Here is a 20,876-nt window from a genome sequence, read left to right as displayed (position 1 = left end):
TCATTTGAACCTTTGCATATTGCCGTGTGAGTCAGTCTTGTGGTCAGACAGTGTAATGACATCGTCCTGTCGGTTATGAACACGATGAGTTTGCGTCTCATTGTCAGAGTTGACTGTTCCTAAGGCCTAGAATTTGCCAACAGCCACCAATCCAGCACAGGGTACGTTGCAGAGGGAACGGGGAGCAGTATTATGTCTTTTACCCAGAGGTCAATGAGATAATAGAATTTCCAACTGCTTTTTTTTAAAATACGAGGAGCAATGCCTCAAAAAGGTGGCGTCTATCATTAAGGACCCCCACCACCCAGGACATGTCCTCTTCTCATTGCTACCATCAGGGAGGAGGTACAGAAGCCTGAAGACACACACTCAATGATTCAGGAACAGCTTCTTCCCCTCTGCCGTCCGATTTCTGAATGGACATCGAACCCATGAACACCACCTCACTGCTTTTTTTATTTCTACTTTTTGCACTACTTATTTAATTTAACTATTTAATATATATACATTTAATGTATTTCACAGTTTTTTTCCTCTGTTATTATGTATTGCATTGTACTGCTGTCGCAAAGACAACAAACTTCACGGCGAGTGCCGGTGATATTAAACCTGATCCTGATTCGGAATGTATTAAAAATCAAATTGTTCGGCATTGGACAATTGATCACTGGTGACCCTGTTGTGCTCTTTGAAGCCTCTGGTGTTCCATCACTGCCCTTAAGGTGCTATTTTTGAGCTCAATCCTCCAGCTGCCCATCCCACTCTCCGAACCAAAACACAGAACAGAGAACTATAGAAATCTACAGCATGTTACAGGCCCTTCGGCCCACAATGTTGTGCTGACCATGTAACCCATTCTAGAAACTGCCTAGAATTGCCCTACTGCATAGCCCGCTATTTTCCTAAGCTCCATGTACCGATCTAAGAGTCTTGTAAAAGATCCTGTTGTATCCACTTACACCACTGTCGCTGGCAGTGCATTCCACGCACCCACCACTCTTTGTGTGAAAAACTTACCCCTGACATCCCCTCTGTACCTACTTCCAAGCACCTTAAAACTGTGCCCCCTCGTGTTAGCCATTTCAGCCCTGGGAGAAAGCCTCTGGCTATCCACACGATCAACGCCTCTCATCATCTTATACACCTCTGTCAGGTCACCTCTCATCCCCTGTCGCTCCAAAGGGAAAAGGCCAAGTTCACTCAACCTATTCTCACAAGGAACGTCCTCCAATCCAGGCAACATCCTTGTAAACCTCCTCTGCACTCTCTCTATAGTATCCACATTCTTCCTGTAGTGAGGTGACCAGAACTCACAGGAAATCGTTGTAAATCCTGAAGCTTTTGTGGTGACACTTTCGGGTTACCCCAATATAATCCTTGCTTACTTGATCTGATGCAAACTTCCTGTTTTTTGTATGTTTCTATATTTTGATGTACATCTTTTGTTCATTATATGCCATGTTGTATGACATCATCATTATGCGCCTTGTCATATGACATCATCATTATAACCATGTAACCATATAACAATTACAGCACAGAAAGAGGACATCTCGGCCCTTCTAGTCCATGCCGAATGCTTACTCTCACCTAGTCCCACTGACCCGCACTCAGCCCATAACCCTCCATTCCTTTCCTGTCCATATACCTATCCAATTTTACTTTAAATGACAATATAGAACCTGCCTCTACCACTTCTACTGGAAGCTCATTCCACACAGCTACCACTCTCTGAGTAAAGAAATTCCCCCTCGTGTTACCCCTAAACTTTTGCCCCCTAACTCTAAAATCATGTCGTCTTGTTTGAATCTCCCCTACTCTCAATGGAAAAAGCCTATCCACGTCAACTGTATTTATCCCCCTCATAATTTTAAATACCTCTATCAAGTCCCCCCTCAGCCTTCTATGCTCCAAAGAATAAAGACCTAACTTGTTCAACCTTTCTCTGTAACTTAGGTGCTGAAACCCAGGTTACATTCTAGTAAATCTCCTCTGTACTCTCTCTATTTTGTTGACATCTTTCCTATAACTCGGTGACCAGAACTGTACACAATACTCCAAAGTATGTGTCGTGTTGTATGACGATCATGGTCTCCCCATGACCGTGACTGTCTTTGGCAGATTTTCCTACAGAAGTGCCTTCTTCAGGGCAGAGTCTTTACAAGACGGGTGACCCCAGCCGTTATCAATACTCTTCAGAGGTTGTCCTCCTGGTGTCAGTGGTCGCATAACCAGGACCAGCTCCTCGTATGACCATCCACCACCTGATCCCGTGGGTATGTGACCACGATCGTTAGGCTAAGCAGGGGCTACAACTTGCCCGAGGCTGACCTGCAGGCTAGCGGAGGGAAAGAGCGTCTTACACGTATCACTTCCTCAGCACAATACATAAACCTGGGGTGCCAAAGGCTTTTGCACAGTTCTGTGTTTGACAACGTGCGGAGAGCGAGTTTGTAAATCTGGCGGGAGTGTTGGGAAGTGGTGAGGGCGGAGCGTTGTGGGAAGGGGGTGGGACAGGTGGTGGGGAAGGGGTGAGGGCGGAGCGTTGTGGGAAGGGGGTGGGACAGGTGGCAGGGAAGGGGTGAGGGTGGAGCATTGTGGGAAGGGGGTGGGACAGGTGGCAGGGAAGGGGTGAGGGCAGAGCGTTGTGGGAAGGGGGTGGGACAGGTGGCAGGGGAGGGGTGAGGGTGGAGCATTGTGGGAAGGGGGTGGGACAGGTGGCAGGGGAGGGGTGAGGGCGGAGCATTGTGGGGAGGGGGTGGGACAGGTGGTGGGGAGGGGTGAGGGCGGAGCGTTGTGGGAAGGGGGTGGGACAGGTGGTGGGGGAGGGGTGAGGGCGGAGCATTGTGGGAAGGGGGTGGGACAGGTGGCAGGGGAGGGGTGAGGGCGGAGCGTTGTGGGAAGGGGGTGGGACAGGTGGTGGGGGAGGGGTGAGGGCGGAGCATTGTGGGAAGGGGGTGGGACAGGTGGCAGGGGAGGGGTGAGGGCGGAGCGTTGTGGGAAGGGGGTGGGACAGGTGGTGGGGAAGGGGTGCCAGAACACATCAGGCACGGTCATCAGATACCAAACAATTAGCTTATTGATCATTACAAAATGTCATTGTGGTGCTTCTCGCTCCCTCCCCTCTCCCTTCCCCTCTCACTGTCCCCTTCCCACTCTCAGTCCACAATGGAGACCCATGTCAGAATCAGGTTTATCATCACTCACGTATGTTGTGAAATTTGTTTACCCTAATGTTCCTTTTGCTTTGGAGATGGAGGATGAGAGGTGACCTGATAGAGGTGTACAAGATGATGAGAGGCATTGATCGTGTGGATAGTCAGAGGCTTTTTCCCAGGGCTGGAATGGCTAGCACGAGAGGGCACAGTTTTAAGGTGCTTGGAGGGAGGTACAGAGGAGATGTCAGGGGTAAGCTTTTTACGCAGAGAGTGGTGAGTGCGTGGAATGGGCTGCTGGCGAAGATAGGCTCTTTTAAGAGACTCCTGGACAGGTTACAGAGCTCAGAGAATAGAGGGCTATGAGTAATCCTAGGTAATTTCTAAGGTAAGGATGTGTTCGGCACAGCTTTGTGGGCCGAAGGGCCTGTATTGGGCTGTAGGTTTTCTATGTTTCTATGTAACTTACAGCTTTTATCATTACGTTCTGCAATGTACGGCTGCCACAAAGCAAACAAATTTCACGACATATGCCTTTGATATTAAGCCTGATTCAGATTCTGGGCAAAAGTCTTAGGCGCCTATAGGTGGCACGGTAGCGTAGTGGTTAGCACAACGCTTTACGGTACCAGTGACACGGGTTCAGTTCCCGTCACTGCCTGCAAGAATTTGGTATCCTTTCCCCGTGACTTGGTTTCCTCCGGGTGCTCCGGTTTCCTCTCACTGTCCAAGAGGCACCGGTCGGTAGGTTAATCGGTCATTGTAAATTAGACGAGGATTACATCGGGGGGAGTGCTGGGTGGCACAGCTCGAGGGACCGGAAGGATGTAATCCATGCTGTGTCTGAATAAAATATAGCGAGAATATATTCTCAACAGGCTTTCTAAGCTGATGAGAAAGATTCCACAGGCTATTTTAATAAAATGCATCAGGTCATTGGCTGCGTTGTGGTCAATACTTTTTCCACATCTTCTTTAGTAAAGTGGACAATTCATTCATTATTAATTTGCTGCTTGAAGGAGCATTCTATCTGCATTCTCTTGGTCAGTACACTTCACCGTTCACTCCAGTACGGCACTCCAGCATCTTCTGAAAAGGATGTTGAAAGAATTCTAAGCTTCTCCCTCTTCCTTTCTAATGTCTTACTACAAGATGGCAGTGGGTTTGTGTAATATACAGACCTGTGCAAAGGTCTTAAGTATACAAACACACACACACACACACACACACACGGTGCATAAGACTTTTGCACAGTACTGTAGTAATTTTATGTGTCGCACTGTACTGCTGTCACAAAAATAAACAAATTTCAGGACATACGTGAGTGATGATAAACCTGATTCTGATGTGGGTCTCTATTGTGGGCTGAGAATGGGAAGGGGCAGGGAGAGGGGCATCATGAACCAAAGACCCAGATCACCTCGTTCTCAGGCACACAACAAGAGAAAAACACTCCCTTCATTGGACGGCGCACATCCCAAACCCCCATTCTCTCTCACCATAACCCAGACACTGCTGCTACAGAAAGACCATTACATTAGCAGTGAAACCGTTCCCAGGGTGTTACACGAGCAACACACAGAAAGTGTGCTGGAGGATCTTAGCAGGACAGGCAGCATCGATGGAAAAAAGTACAGTCGACGTTTTGGGCCGAGTCCCTTCGGCAGGACTGGAGAAACATAGATGAGGAGTAGATGTAAAAGGTGGGGGTGGAGGGGAAGGTGAAACCTGGAGGGAGAGGGATGGTAAAGAGCTGGGAAGTTGATTGGTGAAAAAGACACAGGGCTGGAGAAGGGGGAGTCCGATAGGAGAGAACAGAAGGCCATGGAAGGAAGAAAATGGGGGAAGACCGCCAGAGGGAGGCAATGGGCAGGGAAAAAAAGGGAATGGGGAATGGAGAAGGGGGTGGGGAGGCCAATACTGGAAATTTGAGAAATCGATGTTCATGCCGTCAGGTTGGAGGCTACCCAGACGGAATGTGAGGTGTTGTTTCTCCATCCTGAGCATGGCCTCATTGCGACAGTAGAGGAGGCCATGGATTGACATATTGGAATGGGAATGGGAAGTGGAATGGAAATGGGCGGCCAGTGGGAGATCCCGCTTCTCCTGGTGGCCGGAATGTAGGTGGCCACTGGGATATCCCGCTTCCTCTGGCGGGCGGAGCGTAGGTTGTGTTCTGAGCCTACTGAAATTTTAACCCTCCCGCACAAAGTTCAGCTGGTGAGAAGACAGTGTCCCCATTGATTTACGTGAGAGGGAACGGCTGGATTCAGAATGGTAAATAGACCTTTTTACTTGATAAAATGCAGCTAGTTTAAAAGTATTTATTTGTTTTAGGAGTGCGCCTGTTTGTAGAGCTTTAAACTATTTACATATTTTTATACGAATATAGTTCCTTAAATATTTTGCCGTTTGAGTGCTTCCTGGGTACATCAGTGACAACTTTGACAGCCGGTGAGTGGTGGCGGGGGGGATAGAGACCGATATTTGTGTCGGTGTGGCTGTCCTTCGGACTGTGGTGGGTCGCGGTGATGCACTGGGTCTGGCATCCCCCCAGGAGAAGGAGCAGGGAACCACGTTGACCATCATCACTTGGGGGGGGGGGTGGGGGCTACAGTGAAAGAACAGCTTCTTTATGGGTCTTGTGCCCAGACCCCCCAGGGCCTACGAGGATGAAAATACTCCTGTGGTCACTCAGTTGTATTTGGGAACGGAAGATGGGGAGGAATTTCTTCAGCCAGAGGTGGAATTTGTTGCCACAGGCGGCCGTGGAGGCCAAGTTACTGGGTGCATCTAAGGCAGAGGTTGATAGGTTCTCGACTAGCCGGGGCGTGAAACGTTACAGAGGGAAGGCAGGAGAATGGGGTTCAGAGGGAAATGGATCATCCATGCTGAAATTGATGGGCTGAATGGCCTAATTCTGCTCCTATCTCTCACGGTCTTACCAAAGCGGGGCCAATGCACGTTTCAGTGGACCTGAGGTCTGGAGAAATGGTGCAGTACCTGTTAGCTAATACATCTCCCACACTGCCCTTGACATGGCCGCCAGTCTTTTGCTGATGGAAGGAAAGTACAGGAAAGAGGTTTTTTTTACACAGAGCTTGGTGAATGTGGTAGAGGCAGAGACATCGGAGACACTTAAGAGACCCTTAGATAGGCACATGGCTGACAGAAAATTGTATTTATGTATTTATATTGAGATACAGATACCCCTTTCGGGTAGATGGAGCTCGTCAGCCTGGAAAGGCAGTCCATCTAAGAGAGGGAAAACTCTGATCTCAAACCTCCGCTGCCTTGCGGCCATACCCACTCATGGGAAAGGCTTCGGGAGTGAACCCTGAGGGCAAATCCGGAGCTGGAGTCCCTAAGGCAGTCCGACGTTGCCTTCAACCTCGCTCTGGACACATTTTGGACTATGGGAGGAAATCAGAGCATGGGGAGGAAACCCAAACGGTCTTGGGGAGAACGTACAAACTCCTTCCAGGCAGCGTCGGGAATGAGGGGCTAAGCGGGAGACAGGCAGTAGATTGACCTTGGAGGAGGGTGAAAGCTCGGAACAACACAACAGGCCTGTTCTCTGTTTCTCTGTTCAGTCGCTGTGTATCTTGTAATGGAGTCTTTTCCACACCATCATCACCTTGGGCTCTATGGACCCGTAATAAAGTCCGACAGCACCCTCGAGGTGGAATGGCTGGTCGACCCCCCCCCCCAGTCCATATTTGAAATGACGTTCACACAGCTTAGGCCAATTAAAACGTAGGCAAGGGGTGAAGATAGCATAGCTCTTCAGACCTGGTGAAGGATCAAGAAGTTCTGAGAATCATTTCTCAAGCAACCATTACGTCAGTCTTTAATCAGTGAAGAGCATGGCACGAAGGTCTGTAATTCAAGAGAGGTGCTCTATTTTAATCCTTTCACCTATGAATGACTCATGATTTTAAGACTGGGAGAGAAAAGCAGGTTCCAAGCCAATGGGATGTATTTGTTTCTCGATAACTATCATCCCCTTCACCCTGGGTGCTCACACAACCAATTTAAGCTGAGTAATGATGCATTTGGTTTAGAGTGTAAAATGACACAGTCCTAGTCATAGCAATGTACAGCATTGAAAAAGGCCCTTTGGCCCATCCAGCCCATTCTGAGCCATTTAAACTGCCTACTCCCATCGACCTGCACCGGGACTATAACCCTCCATCCGTGTACCTATCTAACTTCCCTTAAGTGTTGAAATCAAGCTTGCACGCACCACTTGTGTTCCACACTCTCACGACCTTCTGAGTGAAGAAGTTTCCCCTTAAGTTCACCATAAACTTTTCACCTTTCACCTCTAGTTGTAGCATGAGTCCCAAATCCTAAGGACTTTCTCCAGGGGCACGATTGAGAGCATCCTGACTGGCTGCATCACTGCCTGGTATGGGAACTGTACTTCCCTCAATCACAGGACTCTGCAGAGAGTGGTGCGGACAGCCCAGTGCATATGTAGATGTGAACTTCCCACTACTCAGGACATTTACAAAGACAGGTGTGTAAAAAGGGCCCAAGGGATCATTGGGGACCCGAGTCACCCCAACCACAAACTATTCCAGCTGCTACCATCCGGGAAACGGCACCGCAGCATAAAAGCCAGGACCAACAGGCTCCGGGACAGCTTCTTCCACCAGGCCATCAGACTGATTAATTCATGCTGACACAATTGTATTGCTAAGCTATATTGACTGTCCTGTTGTGTATCTTACTGTACATGCTATTTATTACAAATTACTATCATTTGCACATTACACATTCAGACAGAGACATAACGTAAAGATTTCTACTCCTCGTGTATGTGAAGGATGTAAGAAATAAAGCCAATTCAATTCATAGAAACATAGAAACATAGAAAATAGGTGCAGGAGTAGGCCGTTCAGCCCTTCGAGCCTGCACCGCCATTCAGTATGATCATGGCTGATCATCCAACTCAGAACCCTGTACCTGCTTTCTCTCCATACCCCCTGATCCCTTTAGCCACAAGGGCCATATCTAACTTCCTCTTAAATATAGCCAATGAACCGGCCTCAACTGTTTCCTGTGGCAGAGAATTCCACAGATTCACCACTCTCTGTGTGAAGAAGTTTTTCCTCATCTCCGTCCCAAAAGGCTTCCCCTTTATCCTTAAGCTGTGACCCCTCGTTCTGGACTTCCCCAACATCGGAAACAATCTTCCTGCTTCTAGCCTGTCCAATCCCTTTAGAATTTTATATGTTTCAATAAGATCCCCCCTCAATCTTCTAAATTCCAGCGAGTATAAGCCTAGTCGATCCAGTCTTTCTTCATATGAAAGTCCTGCCATCCCAGGAATCAATCTGGTGAACCCAATTCAATACCCAATCTCAGTAGAAAATTTGCCCCATCTATACCCCTCATAATTTGGTATATCTCTATGAAATCTCCTGTCAATGTAAAGAATCCAGTCCTAACCCATTCAATCTTTCCTTATAACTCAGGTCCCCCAGACCCAGCAACATCCTTGTAAATTCTCTCTGTACTCTTTCAACCTTGTTTACATCTTTCCTGTAGGTAGGTGACCAAAACTGCACACAATACTCCAAATTAGATCTCATCAGCGTCTTATACAACTTCAACATAACACCCATCTCCTGCACTCACTGGAAATACTTGCTGACAGGCCCATCTGATAAAAAGAATATGGAATTACGAGTTTATAGAAGCTTGGAGTAAGGAAGTCAAAATTCGACTTAATCGGACATTGTGTTCGAATCTGGGTGACAGGGTTTAGGAAGAATGTCACAGACTCAGTGAGGAAGCAAAGGAATTTATCAGAATGGTTCATGGGATGAAGAGATTCCGGCACCAGTCAGTTTAGGGCAGAGAAGGTTCAGGGAAGATTTAAGATAAAAATTAACTTTATTAGTCACACGTACGTCGAAACATGCAGTTGGCCCCAAATCAAATCAGCGAGGTTTGCCCCGAGCAGCCCACAAGTGTCGCCATCTTCGCGTGGCCGTGACTCGCTAATCCTACCATGTGGGAGGGAACCAGAGCACCTGGGTGGTCACGGGGGAGAGTGTACAGACAGCGGCGGGAATCGAGCTCTGATCGACGGTCGCTGTGTAGCGATGCGCTAACGGCTAGACTACCGTGCAACGGAGGAGCCCGGTGCTTTTAATAGTGCGTAATTGATGGTGTGTGCTGCCCGGTGGTGTAGTAGCATCCACACTGGACATCGAGGCGAGTGGTCGCGGGTTCGAATCCTGCCAGCTCCTTGCACACTTTCCATTTGTGCTGGGTTGAGCGTCGAGCTGGCAACCCGGCCTCGTAAGGAAAAAACAAGTCAAGTCACTTTTATTGTCATTTCGACCATAACTGTTGGTACAGTACACAGTAAAAATGAGACAACGTTTTTCAGGACCATGGTGTTACATGACACAGTACAAAAACTAGACTGAACTACGTAAAAAAACCCACCAACAACACAGAGAAAGCTACACTAGACTACAGACCTACACTGGACTGCATAAAGTGCACAAAACAGTGCAGGCATTACAATAAATAATAAACAGGACAGTAGGGCAAGGTGTCAGTCCAGGCTCTGGGTATTGAGGAGTCTGATAGCTTGGGGGAAGAAACTGTTACGTAGTCTGGTCGTGACAGCCCGAATGCTTCGGAGCCTTTTCCCAGACGGCAGGAGGGAGAAGAGATTGTATGAGGGGTGCGTGGGGTCTTTCATAATGCTGTTTGCTTTGCAAATGCAGCGTGTAGTGTAAATGTCCGTGATGGCGGGAAGAGAGACCCTGATGATCTTCTCAGCTGACCTCACTATCCGCTGCAGGGTCTTGCGATCCGAGACGGTGCAATTTCCGAACCAGGCAGTGATGCAGCTGCTCAGGATGCTCTCAATACAACCCCTGTAGAATGTGATGAGGATGGTGGATGGGAGATGGACTTCCCTCAGCCTTCGCAGAAAGTAGAGACGCTGCTGGGCTTTCTTTGCTATGGAGCTGGTGTTGAGGGACCAGGTGAGATTCTCCGTCAGGTGAACACCAAGAAATTTGGTGCTCTTTACGATCTCTACCGAGGAGCTGTCGATGTTCAGCGGGGAGTGGTCGCTCCGTGCCCACAACAGACAAAATGCTAAAGAAATGGGAAGGTTACCACCCCGATGCGTCACAAGGAATCTACTCAGCTCCCCATCTTGATCCAGTGATATCGGTCTTGTGCCTTAATCTCATTTAGCTACTTTTTTCTGTGTCCCTTAACAGAAATCTATCAGTCTGAAAATTTAAGACCAGCAATTATGCCGACATTAACCATCGCTTTTGAACCTCTGCCACAACGTCATAAGTTATCCTGGTAACCATCAGTGCAGTAACTTTAAGGAAAAAGTTAAGTATTTAATACAGAACTGGCTTCCAAAGCTGAAGCAGCACTGTAGTTGGTTCCAGAGAACAAGGTTGGTCTGGCTCTCTGTGTTCAATTGGTTGGGCAAGTGCTTGAAAGAGAATTCCACAGGCACTCTGGTTTAATTTCCAAAGATGCAAAACACTTCTGGGAGCTCCAAAATAAAGAGAGGATAACACCGCCAGAGTTTATCCGTCTGAGGTTGGCAGTCGGGAAAAATTCTTTACTCGAAACATAGTACTTTCCGCCTGAAAAAAGCGGGATCTCCCAGTGGCCGCCCATTTTAATTCCATTTCCCATTCACATTCCGATTTGTCCATCCATGGCCTCGTCCACTGTCGTGATGAGGCCACAATCATGTTGGAGGAACAACACCTTACATTCTGTTTGACTGCGTCCAACCTGATGGCATGAATATTGACTTCTCAAACTTCCAGTAATAACCCTCGCCCCCACCCACTCCCCCTTCTCCGTTCCTCATCCCCTTTTCCCTCACTCACTTTATCTCCTTGCCCGCCCATCGCCTCCCTCTGGTGCTCCTCCCACTTTTCTTCCTTCCATGGTCTTCTGTCCTCTCCTGTCAGACTCCCCCTTCTCCAGCCCTGGATCTCTTTCACTAATTCACTTCCCAGCCCTTTACTTCATTCCCCCCCCCAGGTTTCACCTATCAGCTGGTGTTTCTCTCTCCCCTTCCCCCTCACCTGCCTGAGTTCCTCCAGCATTTTATGTGTGGTACTTTTAGATATTATACATTTATCTATCTCTCTATCTCTATTTCTATCTCTCTATCGCTCTATCTCTAATCTCTCTATCACTCTATCCCTCTATCCATGTCTCTCTTTTTTATCTCTTCACCTCTACATGTCTATCTCTCTATCTCTATTTCTATCACTCTATCCCTCTATCCATGTCTCTCTTTCTATATATCTCTCCACCTCTACATGTCTATCTCTCTATCTCTTTATTTTTACTGGGATACACCATGTTAAGAGTTCTTCTGGCACTTTGAGCTGGCCAGCAATCCCCCGATTTAATCCTAACCTAATGGCTCAATTTAATATCAGAGAATGTATACAGTACACAACTTGAAATCCTTAATCTTCACAGACAGCCACGAAGCAGAGAGAAAAAAAACCCCAAACAATGAATGGCAGAAAAATGTTAGAAGCCCAGAGCACCCCCCCCATGGACCATTTACAATGACCAATTAACCTACCATCCGGTATGTCTTTGGACTGTGGGAGGAAACCGGAGCACCCGGAGGAAACCCACACGGTCATGGGGAGAACGTGCAAACTCCTTACAGGCAGCGGTGGGAATTGAACCCGGGTCGCCGGTACTCTAAAGCGTCGTGCTGACCACTATGCCTCCGTGCTACTTTGTAAAGCTCTATTAGTCACGAGTTCATTGCGATGACATTGCAGATTGTGCATCAGCTAATTGAGAGGCTGAATATTATTGGCCTTCTCTTACTCTGCTTTGATGTCACTATTTTTCTCATGACCTAGACCATTTGATGGAAATGTCATGCTTGTGTCTTCATGCCTCTCTCCCTTTGACTCCACCTCAGCGTCCTTGGGAGAGAATTGCCCATGACGAGTCTACAGCTTGCACCTGAATGCCCTTTGTCCTTTGACCCCTTTTGGCTGACGGCAACATATTTCCATTCATCTGATGTGCTGCCAGAAGTCTATTGGCATATCGCCATTAAACACAGGCCGGGACCTTGGATGCCTTAGCCAAAAACTTTTTCAACAGTGTAAACTTCATTTGCCACTGGGATGAACCGACTGGAGGAAAGGAGGTTTAGGGTGGTCACAAGAGGCTGCAGGCGCTGGAGTTACACACAAAGCACTGGAGAATCGCAACATGTCAGACAGCATCTAAAGAAGAAACTGGATCGTCGACATATCAGGTCAGCACTCTTCGTCATGACTGAAGGAAGAGAGCCGGTGTAAAGGGGTGGAACAAGAGCTGTTGGGTGTTGGTATCAGCAAGAGGGAGAACAGTCTTCCCTTCTGTTTAGGGGCAGATGCTATGCCGAAGGGTTTCGGCTGGAAATGTCGACTGTACTTTTCTCCCCAGGCGCTGCCTGGCCTGCCGAGTTCCTCCGGCATTTTGTGCGTGTTGCTCGGATTTCCGGCATCTGCAGATTTTCTCCCGTTTGCTATGTGTGGATGTCCAGAGATGGTTTCTTTCTACAGACGCACCCCCGACCTGCCGAGTTCCTCCAGCATTTTCTGCGTGTTACTCTGGGTTTCCAGCATCTGCAGAATCTCTTGTGTTCAGCATTTTCTGAAATCATCCGGTGTGGCTCTGACGCTAGGAAATCAGTCGAACATCCATCTGTCCCCGTCTACACTCTCTTGACTCCAGAGGAATAGAGAACAATGAGTATTCACGGATCAGTGCTTATTCTTATCAATTATTTATTTGTCTGTAGGTTTATTGTTTGACAATATATGTATAATTCGCAGTGCAGAACACGCCTGCTGTGTTTCAGTAGATAACATTTCCAACACAAAGCTAAAAGTTCTGCACTCCCAGAGAGTTTAGTGCAAAAATTTTAGGTTAGTCTTCAATTGTAGAGTTGGAACTATACAGGAAGCTTTGACCTTAAGGCAAAACTCTTAAGTGCCAGGCTCTTCACACTGGGACAGGGTTTGTGAGAGGCTGAGGTAGGACTGCGGGTGGATGCTTCCTGATAGAAGCTGTCTTGGAATTGGAATTGGTTATTGTAGTCACTCATACTGAGGTACAGCGAAAAGATTGTCTTGCAAGCTGTTCATGCAGACCAGATCATGAAACTTCAAGTCAAGTTTATTACCAAACTACAAATATAACAACCTTGAGGTTCATTTTCTTGTGGGCATACTCAATAAATCCATAATAGAATAATAACCATAATAGAATCAGTGGAAGAACGCACCAACTTTGGCGTTCAACCAGCGTGCGAAAGACGACAAACAGTGCAAATACAAAAGGAAAAAAAAAATAATAACAAATAAATATCAAGAACACGAGATGAAGAGTTCTTGGAAGTGAATCCATAGATTGTGGGAACATTTCAGTGACTGGGCAAGTGAAGTTGAGTTAATTTATCCTCTTTGGTTCAAGAGCCTGATGTTTGAAGGGTAATAACTGTTTCTGAACCAGGTGGTGAGAGTCCTGAGGCTCCCGTACCTATTTCCTGATGACAGCAGCGAGAAGAGGGAGGGCGGGGGTTCCCAGATGATGGATGCTGCTTTCCTGCGACAGCGTTCTGTGTAAATCTGCTCAACAGTGGGGAGAGCTTTACCCCTGATGGACTGGGCCATATCCAATGTTCCCTCTAATTTTTAGTAGTCTGTGTGGGCAAAAATCTTAATGTTGTGCAGATTTCTTTCCTGTGACAAAAGTATGTGTGCACTGAATGCACACATGGCGCAGTTTACGTAGGTTTACAAAATATTTGACCTAAAACTGCACAGAATAACAACAAAATAACATACATATTTAAGTCACTCAGTTGTTTTTTCTTTCTCCTGTCTTTGGCATTTAACAGAAACATTTAGCTAAAAGATTATTTCCAATAAGTATGATTCTTAATTACCACATTATTTTAGGTAACTAACCTTTTGTCCGCACATTAATTTCTTTTGTGCGCTGGTTGGAAAATGTGTGTGCACACGCACACGGCTTAGAGGGAACATAGGCCGTATCCACTACTTTTTGTAGGATTTTCCATTCAAGGGCATTGGTGTTTCCATGCCAGGCTGTGATGCATATAACCATATAACAATTACAGCACAGAAACAGGCCATCTCGGCCCTTCTAGTCCATGCCGAACGCTTACTCTCACCTAGTCCCACCTCCCTGCACTCAGCCCATAACCCTCCATTCCTTTCCTGTCCATATACCTATCCAATTTTTTAAAAAATGATAACATCGAACCTGCCTCTACCACTTCTACTGGAAGCTCGTTCCACACAGCTACCACTCTGAGTAAAGAAGTTCCCCCTCGTGTTACCCCTAAACTTTTGCCCCTTAACTCTCAACTCATGTCCTCTTGTTTGAATCTCCCCTACTCTCAATGGAAAAAGCCTATCCACGTCAACTCTATCTATCCCCCTCATAATTTTAAATACCTCTATCAAGTCCCCCCTCAACCTTCTACGCTCCAAAGAATAAAGACCTAACTTGTTCAACCTTTCTCTGTAACTTAGGTGCTGAAACCCAGGTAACATTCTAGTAAATCTCCTCTGTACTCTCTCTATTTTGTTGACATCTTTCCTATAATTCGGTGACCAGAACTGCACACAATACACACTAGACAATACACTCCCCACCGCACATCTATAGCACCCTGAGGTACAAGGTAAAGCAATAACGGAATGCAGAATAAAGTCTAACAGCTATGGAGAAAGAGCAGTGCACGTAAACAATTCATGTAAGGTCATAAGAAGGTAGATTGTGAGGTCGAGAGTCCAACTTATTGTGCTAGGGAACTAATTAATAGCCTTATAACAGTGAGTTTGAAGCTGCCCTTGAGCCTGGTGGGGATGAAGGTGGGTTGTTCCTCACGGAAACTGTGTTGGAATTGGAATATTGTTGTCACGTGTACTGAGATAAAATGAAAAGCTTGTCTTGCACGCTGTTCATACAGATCAGATCAACTCACTGAAGTAGAACGATAATAATGCTGAACAAAGAGTACCAGTACAGAGAACGTGCAGAGCAGGCGAGCTGTAAATTGCAAGATCATAACTGGGTAGGTGTATACTTCGACATTAAGCTCTCAACTGTGATCTTCTTTCAGCCACAACTCAGTGATGCCCGTCACATCATGCCTGCTTATCTCTAGCTGTGCTACAAGATCATCTACCTTATTCTACATACTGCTTGTATTCAAATATAATTTAAGTCCTTTGTTGGGAATAGCAATTCCCCTACCAGACGGTGATGCAGCTGGTCAGGATGCTTTGTTGTGTATTTAATATTTCAGTAATACTTGAGTAATACATTGTTTGAATAAGCATTATTTGTTGTTTACATAATGCATTACATGTTATATGTAAAAGTAAGGAAATGGCATACGTCATCACGCACCATGTGAAATGCGTGCACAAGTTATGTCCCGGCTCCCTTGTTTTCCTTTTCATTTTCTTTAATGTTTTGGAGTTACAAAATGTAACAACACTCTCAATGGTGCTCGTGTAAAAATTGGTTCGAATGGTGGTGGGGGTGGGGGTGTGGGGGTAGTCTCCCTTGCTTCAGTCTCCTCAGGAAGTGGAGATGCTGCTGTGCTTTCTCGGCCAAAGAGGTGGTATTGAGGGACCAGCTGAGTTCTTTTATGTGGTCGCCCATAAACTTGGTGCTCTCGACTTCCCGCGGAGGAGCCATTTATGCGCAGCGAGGAGCGGTCAGCCTGCATCTTTCTAAAGTTTGCAATCTTCTCTGTGGTCTTGTCCATGTTGAGACTCCAGTAGTTGTGCTTGCACCATTCGACCAGCCGTTCCATACCTCCTCTCTGTACACCATCTCATTGCTGTTGGGAACCAAGGGAATGCACAGTTACTGAGGCTAGCTTAAACCTTAATTCGCATCACATCGTGCCGTGGTATTAAAAACGTATTAAACCAGTGTGGAAACAGAGGGAAACACAAGAACTTCTCCAGATGCTGGAAATCAGAGCAACACATGCAAAATGCTGGAGGAACTCAGCAGGCCAGGCAGCATCAATGAAGAGGAATAAACGTCTTGGCCTGAAACTTCAACTATTTATTCCTGTCCATAGATGTTGCCTGATCTGCTAAGTCCCTCCAGCATTTTGTAAGACTAGGAGAAAATAGAATCTGGGATTCAACAGAAAAGGGAAACAGGGAAACGGTATGAGGCATAGACAGGGAAGAAAAAACATTCAAAAAAACATTTCCCCATGGCTAGGATACCTAAGACCAGAGAGTAATGGTTTAAACATAGAAACATAGAAAAATGGAAAACTTACAGCACAATACAGGACCTTCAGCCCATAAAGTTGTGCCAAACATGTCCTTACCTTAGATATTACTAAGCTTACCCATAGCCCTCTATTTTTCTAAGCTCCATGTACCTATCCAAAAGTCTCCTAAAAGACCCTATCGTATCCTCCTCCACCAATGTTGCCGGCAGCCCATTCCACACACTCACCACTTTCTGAGAAAAAAACTTACCCCTGACATCTCCTCTGTACCTACTCCCCAGCACCTTTAACCTGTGTCCTCTTGTGGCAACCATTTCAGCCCTGGGGAAAAGCCTCTGACCATCCACATGATCAATGCCCCTCATCATCTTATACATCTCTATCAGGTCACCTCTCATCGTCCATCACTCCGAGGAGAAAAGGCTGCGTTCACTGAAACTATTCCCATAAGGCATGCTCCCCAATCCAGGCAACATCCTTGTAAATCTCCTCTGCACCTTTTCTATGGTTTCCACGTCCTTCCTGTAGTGAGGCGACCAGAACTGAGCACAGTACTCCAAGTGGGGTCTGATCAGGGTCCTTATTCCTCACCTTAAACCAGGGTTTAAAGTGAGGAGTAAGAGTTCTACAGCACAGTAGCAGGTCCTTCAGCCCAAAATGTTGTCCCGAACCAGCTAAAAAGTAAATTAAAACACCCCAAGAACTAATCCCTCCTACCTACATAATGTCCGCATCCCTCCATCTTCCTTACATTCATGTGCCTATCCAAAGGTCTCTTAAAAGTCTCTAATGTATTTGTCTCTACCACCATACCAGTCATCCACCACTCTCTGAGTCAAAAACTTACCCCTCACATACCCCTCTCACCTTCAATGCACGCCCTCTGGTGTTAGACATTTCTACCTTGGGAAAAAGGATACTCCCTGTCTACTCTACCTATGCCTCTCATAATCTTATAAACCTCTATCAGGTATCCCCTCAGCCTCCGCTGCTCTATACGGAAAACCCAAGTCTGCCCCTGCTTCTCACGCCCTCGAAGCCAGGCATCCTGGCAGACGTGAGGAGGAAATCTTTTTTCACCTGGAGGATAGCTGCCTCAGACAGTGGTGGAGGCAGAGGCTCTCGTGACATCTCGGTGAAATCGCCTGAATCTCCAAGGCATAATCAGTCTGTGGGCCTGGTGCCGATGACCGGGAGTGTAGAGATACCTGATGGTTAGCATAGTTGTGCTGGGCCGAAGGGCCTGTCTCTGTGCTGTATGACTATCCGCTCTTTGTTTTGTATGGAAGAGATCCTTTTACACCATCTTGAAGATGAGGCGTCCTCAGTAACTCATTAATATTTATTACTCTCTGGGTGTCACTAAATTAAACACCTGGTCATTATCACTTTGCTGTTTTTAGGAGCGTGTTCTTCACAAGTTAGTTGCCATGTTTCCAACCTTAGAGCACTGGCTGTTGTTCAGAATATAAATAGATAAAGGAGATATTGAATGTTGTTAGAAGGTAACTATCTCTGCATACAGTACACGCCTTGGGCGGCAACCTTGCCATTCTCTTTGCGTTTTCGTCTGTTGTTTTTATGAGGCCGAGTTGCTCGCTCGATGCTCAGCTCGGCACGGATGGACAGCGTGCAAGGAGCCGGCCGGATTCGAACCCCGGACCACTCACCCCAAAGTCCAGTGCTGACGCCACTACGCCACCAGACGGCCACTTGTGTGTAACTTGGTTAGAACTACAGCATGTTACAAAGATCAAGCTGATGTCGGTTCTTTCTCCCCCTCTCCCCTGCCCCCACCTTCTTACTCTGACGTCTTTCCCCCTCCCTTCTCAGTCCTGATGAAGGGCCTTGGCCCAAATCGTCGACTGTCAACTCTTTTCCACCGGCGCTGCCTGACCTGCTGAGTTCCTCCAGCATCTTGTGTGTGTTACTTTGATTTCCAGCATCTGCAGATTTTCTCTTGTAACTGAAGCCAGCTTTTACAGTTATCTCTGCAATTAGTGACTCTATATAGAAATAAGTTAGAAAGAATCAAGCTTGATTTGTTCATGGAATCTCTGGACGGACGCTGTCCGCACTCCCCTCTATTGAAAGGGATGAACACGGAAACTGTGGGTGTACAGTCAAAGGCTAGTGGCTCCCCACTGTTCTGAAACTGGGATCGGTAATTACTAAGCGGAGACTTCTCATTAATCCTATAAAACCTCAGGTCTCCAATCTCTGAGACTTAAACAAATCCTGTGTATTTCTTTATTGGTTCGTGTTTGGTCACTTGAACTAGAAAAGTCACTTCCCTTCTGTGCCTGAGAGTTAAGGATTTGGGGTTAGCAAGGCTGTATCCTTCAGTTTCTAAATCAAAGATTAAGTGTCAATCTTCCTTAACTCTTTTTCTGTAGAATCCAAAATCCCATTTTCTCCTCACCGGTGAAGGGGCTGTTGGTAAGTTTTAATACAGTGGCACACTATGATGTGAATTAAAGTTTCAATTGGCTTCAGTAATTGTTCCGCATTCCTCCGGTTCCAGAGTGAATTGCTTCTTTTGTCTGCCCAGCCTGGGATCTTCGTCCTGTGAGACTGATTACAGTTGTTTGAAGCCACCCTTTACTCCATCTTATTCACGGCTAGATCCACCTTGCTGAGCCGTCCACAGCTTTCACCTTGCGCTCTCCTGCTGTGGCAGAGATCTCTTCAGCTGTGTTGTCATAAGTCTCAGACTGTCCTGAGTAGATCCAGGTAGACAAATCCTCCACAGCAATGTTGCCTTCAGCAAGGATGCCTCAAAAAATTGGCGTCTGCCATTAAGGACCCTCACCGTCCTCCTCTCATTATTACCATGGATGAGGAGCTACAGGAACCCAGAGACACACTCTCATCATTTTAGGAAAAGCTTCTTCTCAGCTGAGGCAGCGTGTTGTGTCCTTGATCAAGGCACTTAACAACACATTGCTCTGCGACGACACCGGTGCCAAGCTGTATGGGTCCTAGTGCCCTTCCCTTGGACAACATCGGTGGCATGGAGAGGGGAAGGCTTGCAGCTTGGGCAACTGCCGGTCTCCCAAACAACCCTGTCCAGGCCTGCACCCTGGAAACTTTCCAAGGAGGCGCAAATCCATGGTCTCACGAGATTAATGGATGCCTATAAAAGGTAACTTCACAGTGCTGCAGTGAGCTGTTAATGCCCGGTGTCTAGAGCTGGAAGTGGAGAATCTGAGAAGCACCCCTTGCTGCTCAATAGATGTCCAGTCAAGTGGAACAGCCACAAGCCATCTAAAGCCAATCTCCTCAACCTTCCCTTGACGCTAACAGTAGATGGCTTGTGGCTTTTCCCCACCTCTGTTCCTTTGCCAACCACTTAAAGCGAGGGCTTGCTGCCCAAGTCTCTTTCCTGTGTCTCCATTCTTCACATCTGCTTTTCATCTTTCTCATGCTCTGCACCATTGGAGATGGCAGGAACTCCTGGTCATGGCTTCAGGGGCCTTGCTGATCACTGTGTAAGCCACGGCCTCTAAGGACCTCACCTGGTCCCAACATATCGACGCAGCTACAAAGAAGGCAAGGCAGCGACTACACTTCATTAGGAGTTCAAAGAGATTTGGTACGTCAACAAAAACACCCAAAAACTTCTGCAAAAGTACTGTGGAGAACATTCTGACAGGCTGTATCACTGTCTGATATGGCGCGGGGTGTGGGAGGCTACTATACAGGACCAAAAGAAGCTCCAGAGGGTTGTAAATCTAGTTGGCTCCATCTCGGGCACTAGCCTACAAACTACCCAGGACATCTTCAAGGAGCAGTGTCTCAGAAAGGCAGCGTCCATTATTAAGGACCTCCAGCACGCAGGGCATGCCCTTTTCTCACTGTTACCATCGGAAAGAAGGTACAGCAGCCTGACGGCACACACTCAGTGATTCAGGAACAGCTTCTTCCCCTCTGCCATCCGATTCCTGAATGGACATTATCTCCATGAACACTACCTCACCTTTTTTAAAAATATATATTATTTCTGTTTTTTTGCATGATTCTTAATCTATTCAATATACATATACTGTAAATGATTTACTTATTTATTATTATTAATTTTTTTCTTCTATATTATGTGTTACATTGAACTGCTGCTGCTAAGTTAACAAATTTCACGACACATGCCGGTGATAATAAACCTGATTCTGATTGTAGTTCTGTGGCTCCCATTAGAATAGTGGTGCAGAACCACAGGAATTGAACTGGGTGCCCAGGTATTTACTGATTCTGTCCGGAGACATCCCGCTTCTACCAACCTGCCTATGATGACGTAGCGCTGACTTACTCAGGATACTTGGGAGTGTGGAGGAGCAGAGGGATCTGGGGGTACGTGTCTACAGATCCCTGAAAGTTGCCTCACA

At 46.7% G+C, this 20,876-nt stretch overlaps 1 protein-coding gene across 2 annotated transcripts in view; it reads left to right on the top strand.

Moving 5' to 3' along the window:
* The window catches only part of LOC140715929 (uncharacterized), a 288,549-nt gene that overhangs the window by 111,544 nt on the left and 156,129 nt on the right, over positions 1-20,876 (top strand). The window contains exon 1 of one of the 2 annotated variants that reach the window (XM_073028483.1): positions 15,217-15,303. The exons of the other annotated variant lie outside the window; for it this stretch is intronic. Within the exon in view, the coding sequence (XP_072884584.1) occupies positions 15,232-15,303 (72 nt within the window). The 5' untranslated portion in view covers positions 15,217-15,231. Of the gene's footprint in view, positions 1-15,216; positions 15,304-20,876 lie in introns of those variants that run through there. 2 annotated transcript variants of the gene reach the window in all.

This window comes from Hemitrygon akajei, chromosome 24 (genome assembly GCF_048418815.1).
Source record: "Hemitrygon akajei chromosome 24, sHemAka1.3, whole genome shotgun sequence".
Lineage (NCBI taxonomy): Eukaryota > Metazoa > Chordata > Chondrichthyes > Myliobatiformes > Dasyatidae > Hemitrygon > Hemitrygon akajei.
Note: the sequence above shows the minus strand (reverse complement) of the source record. Positions and strands in the feature narration are given on the sequence as shown.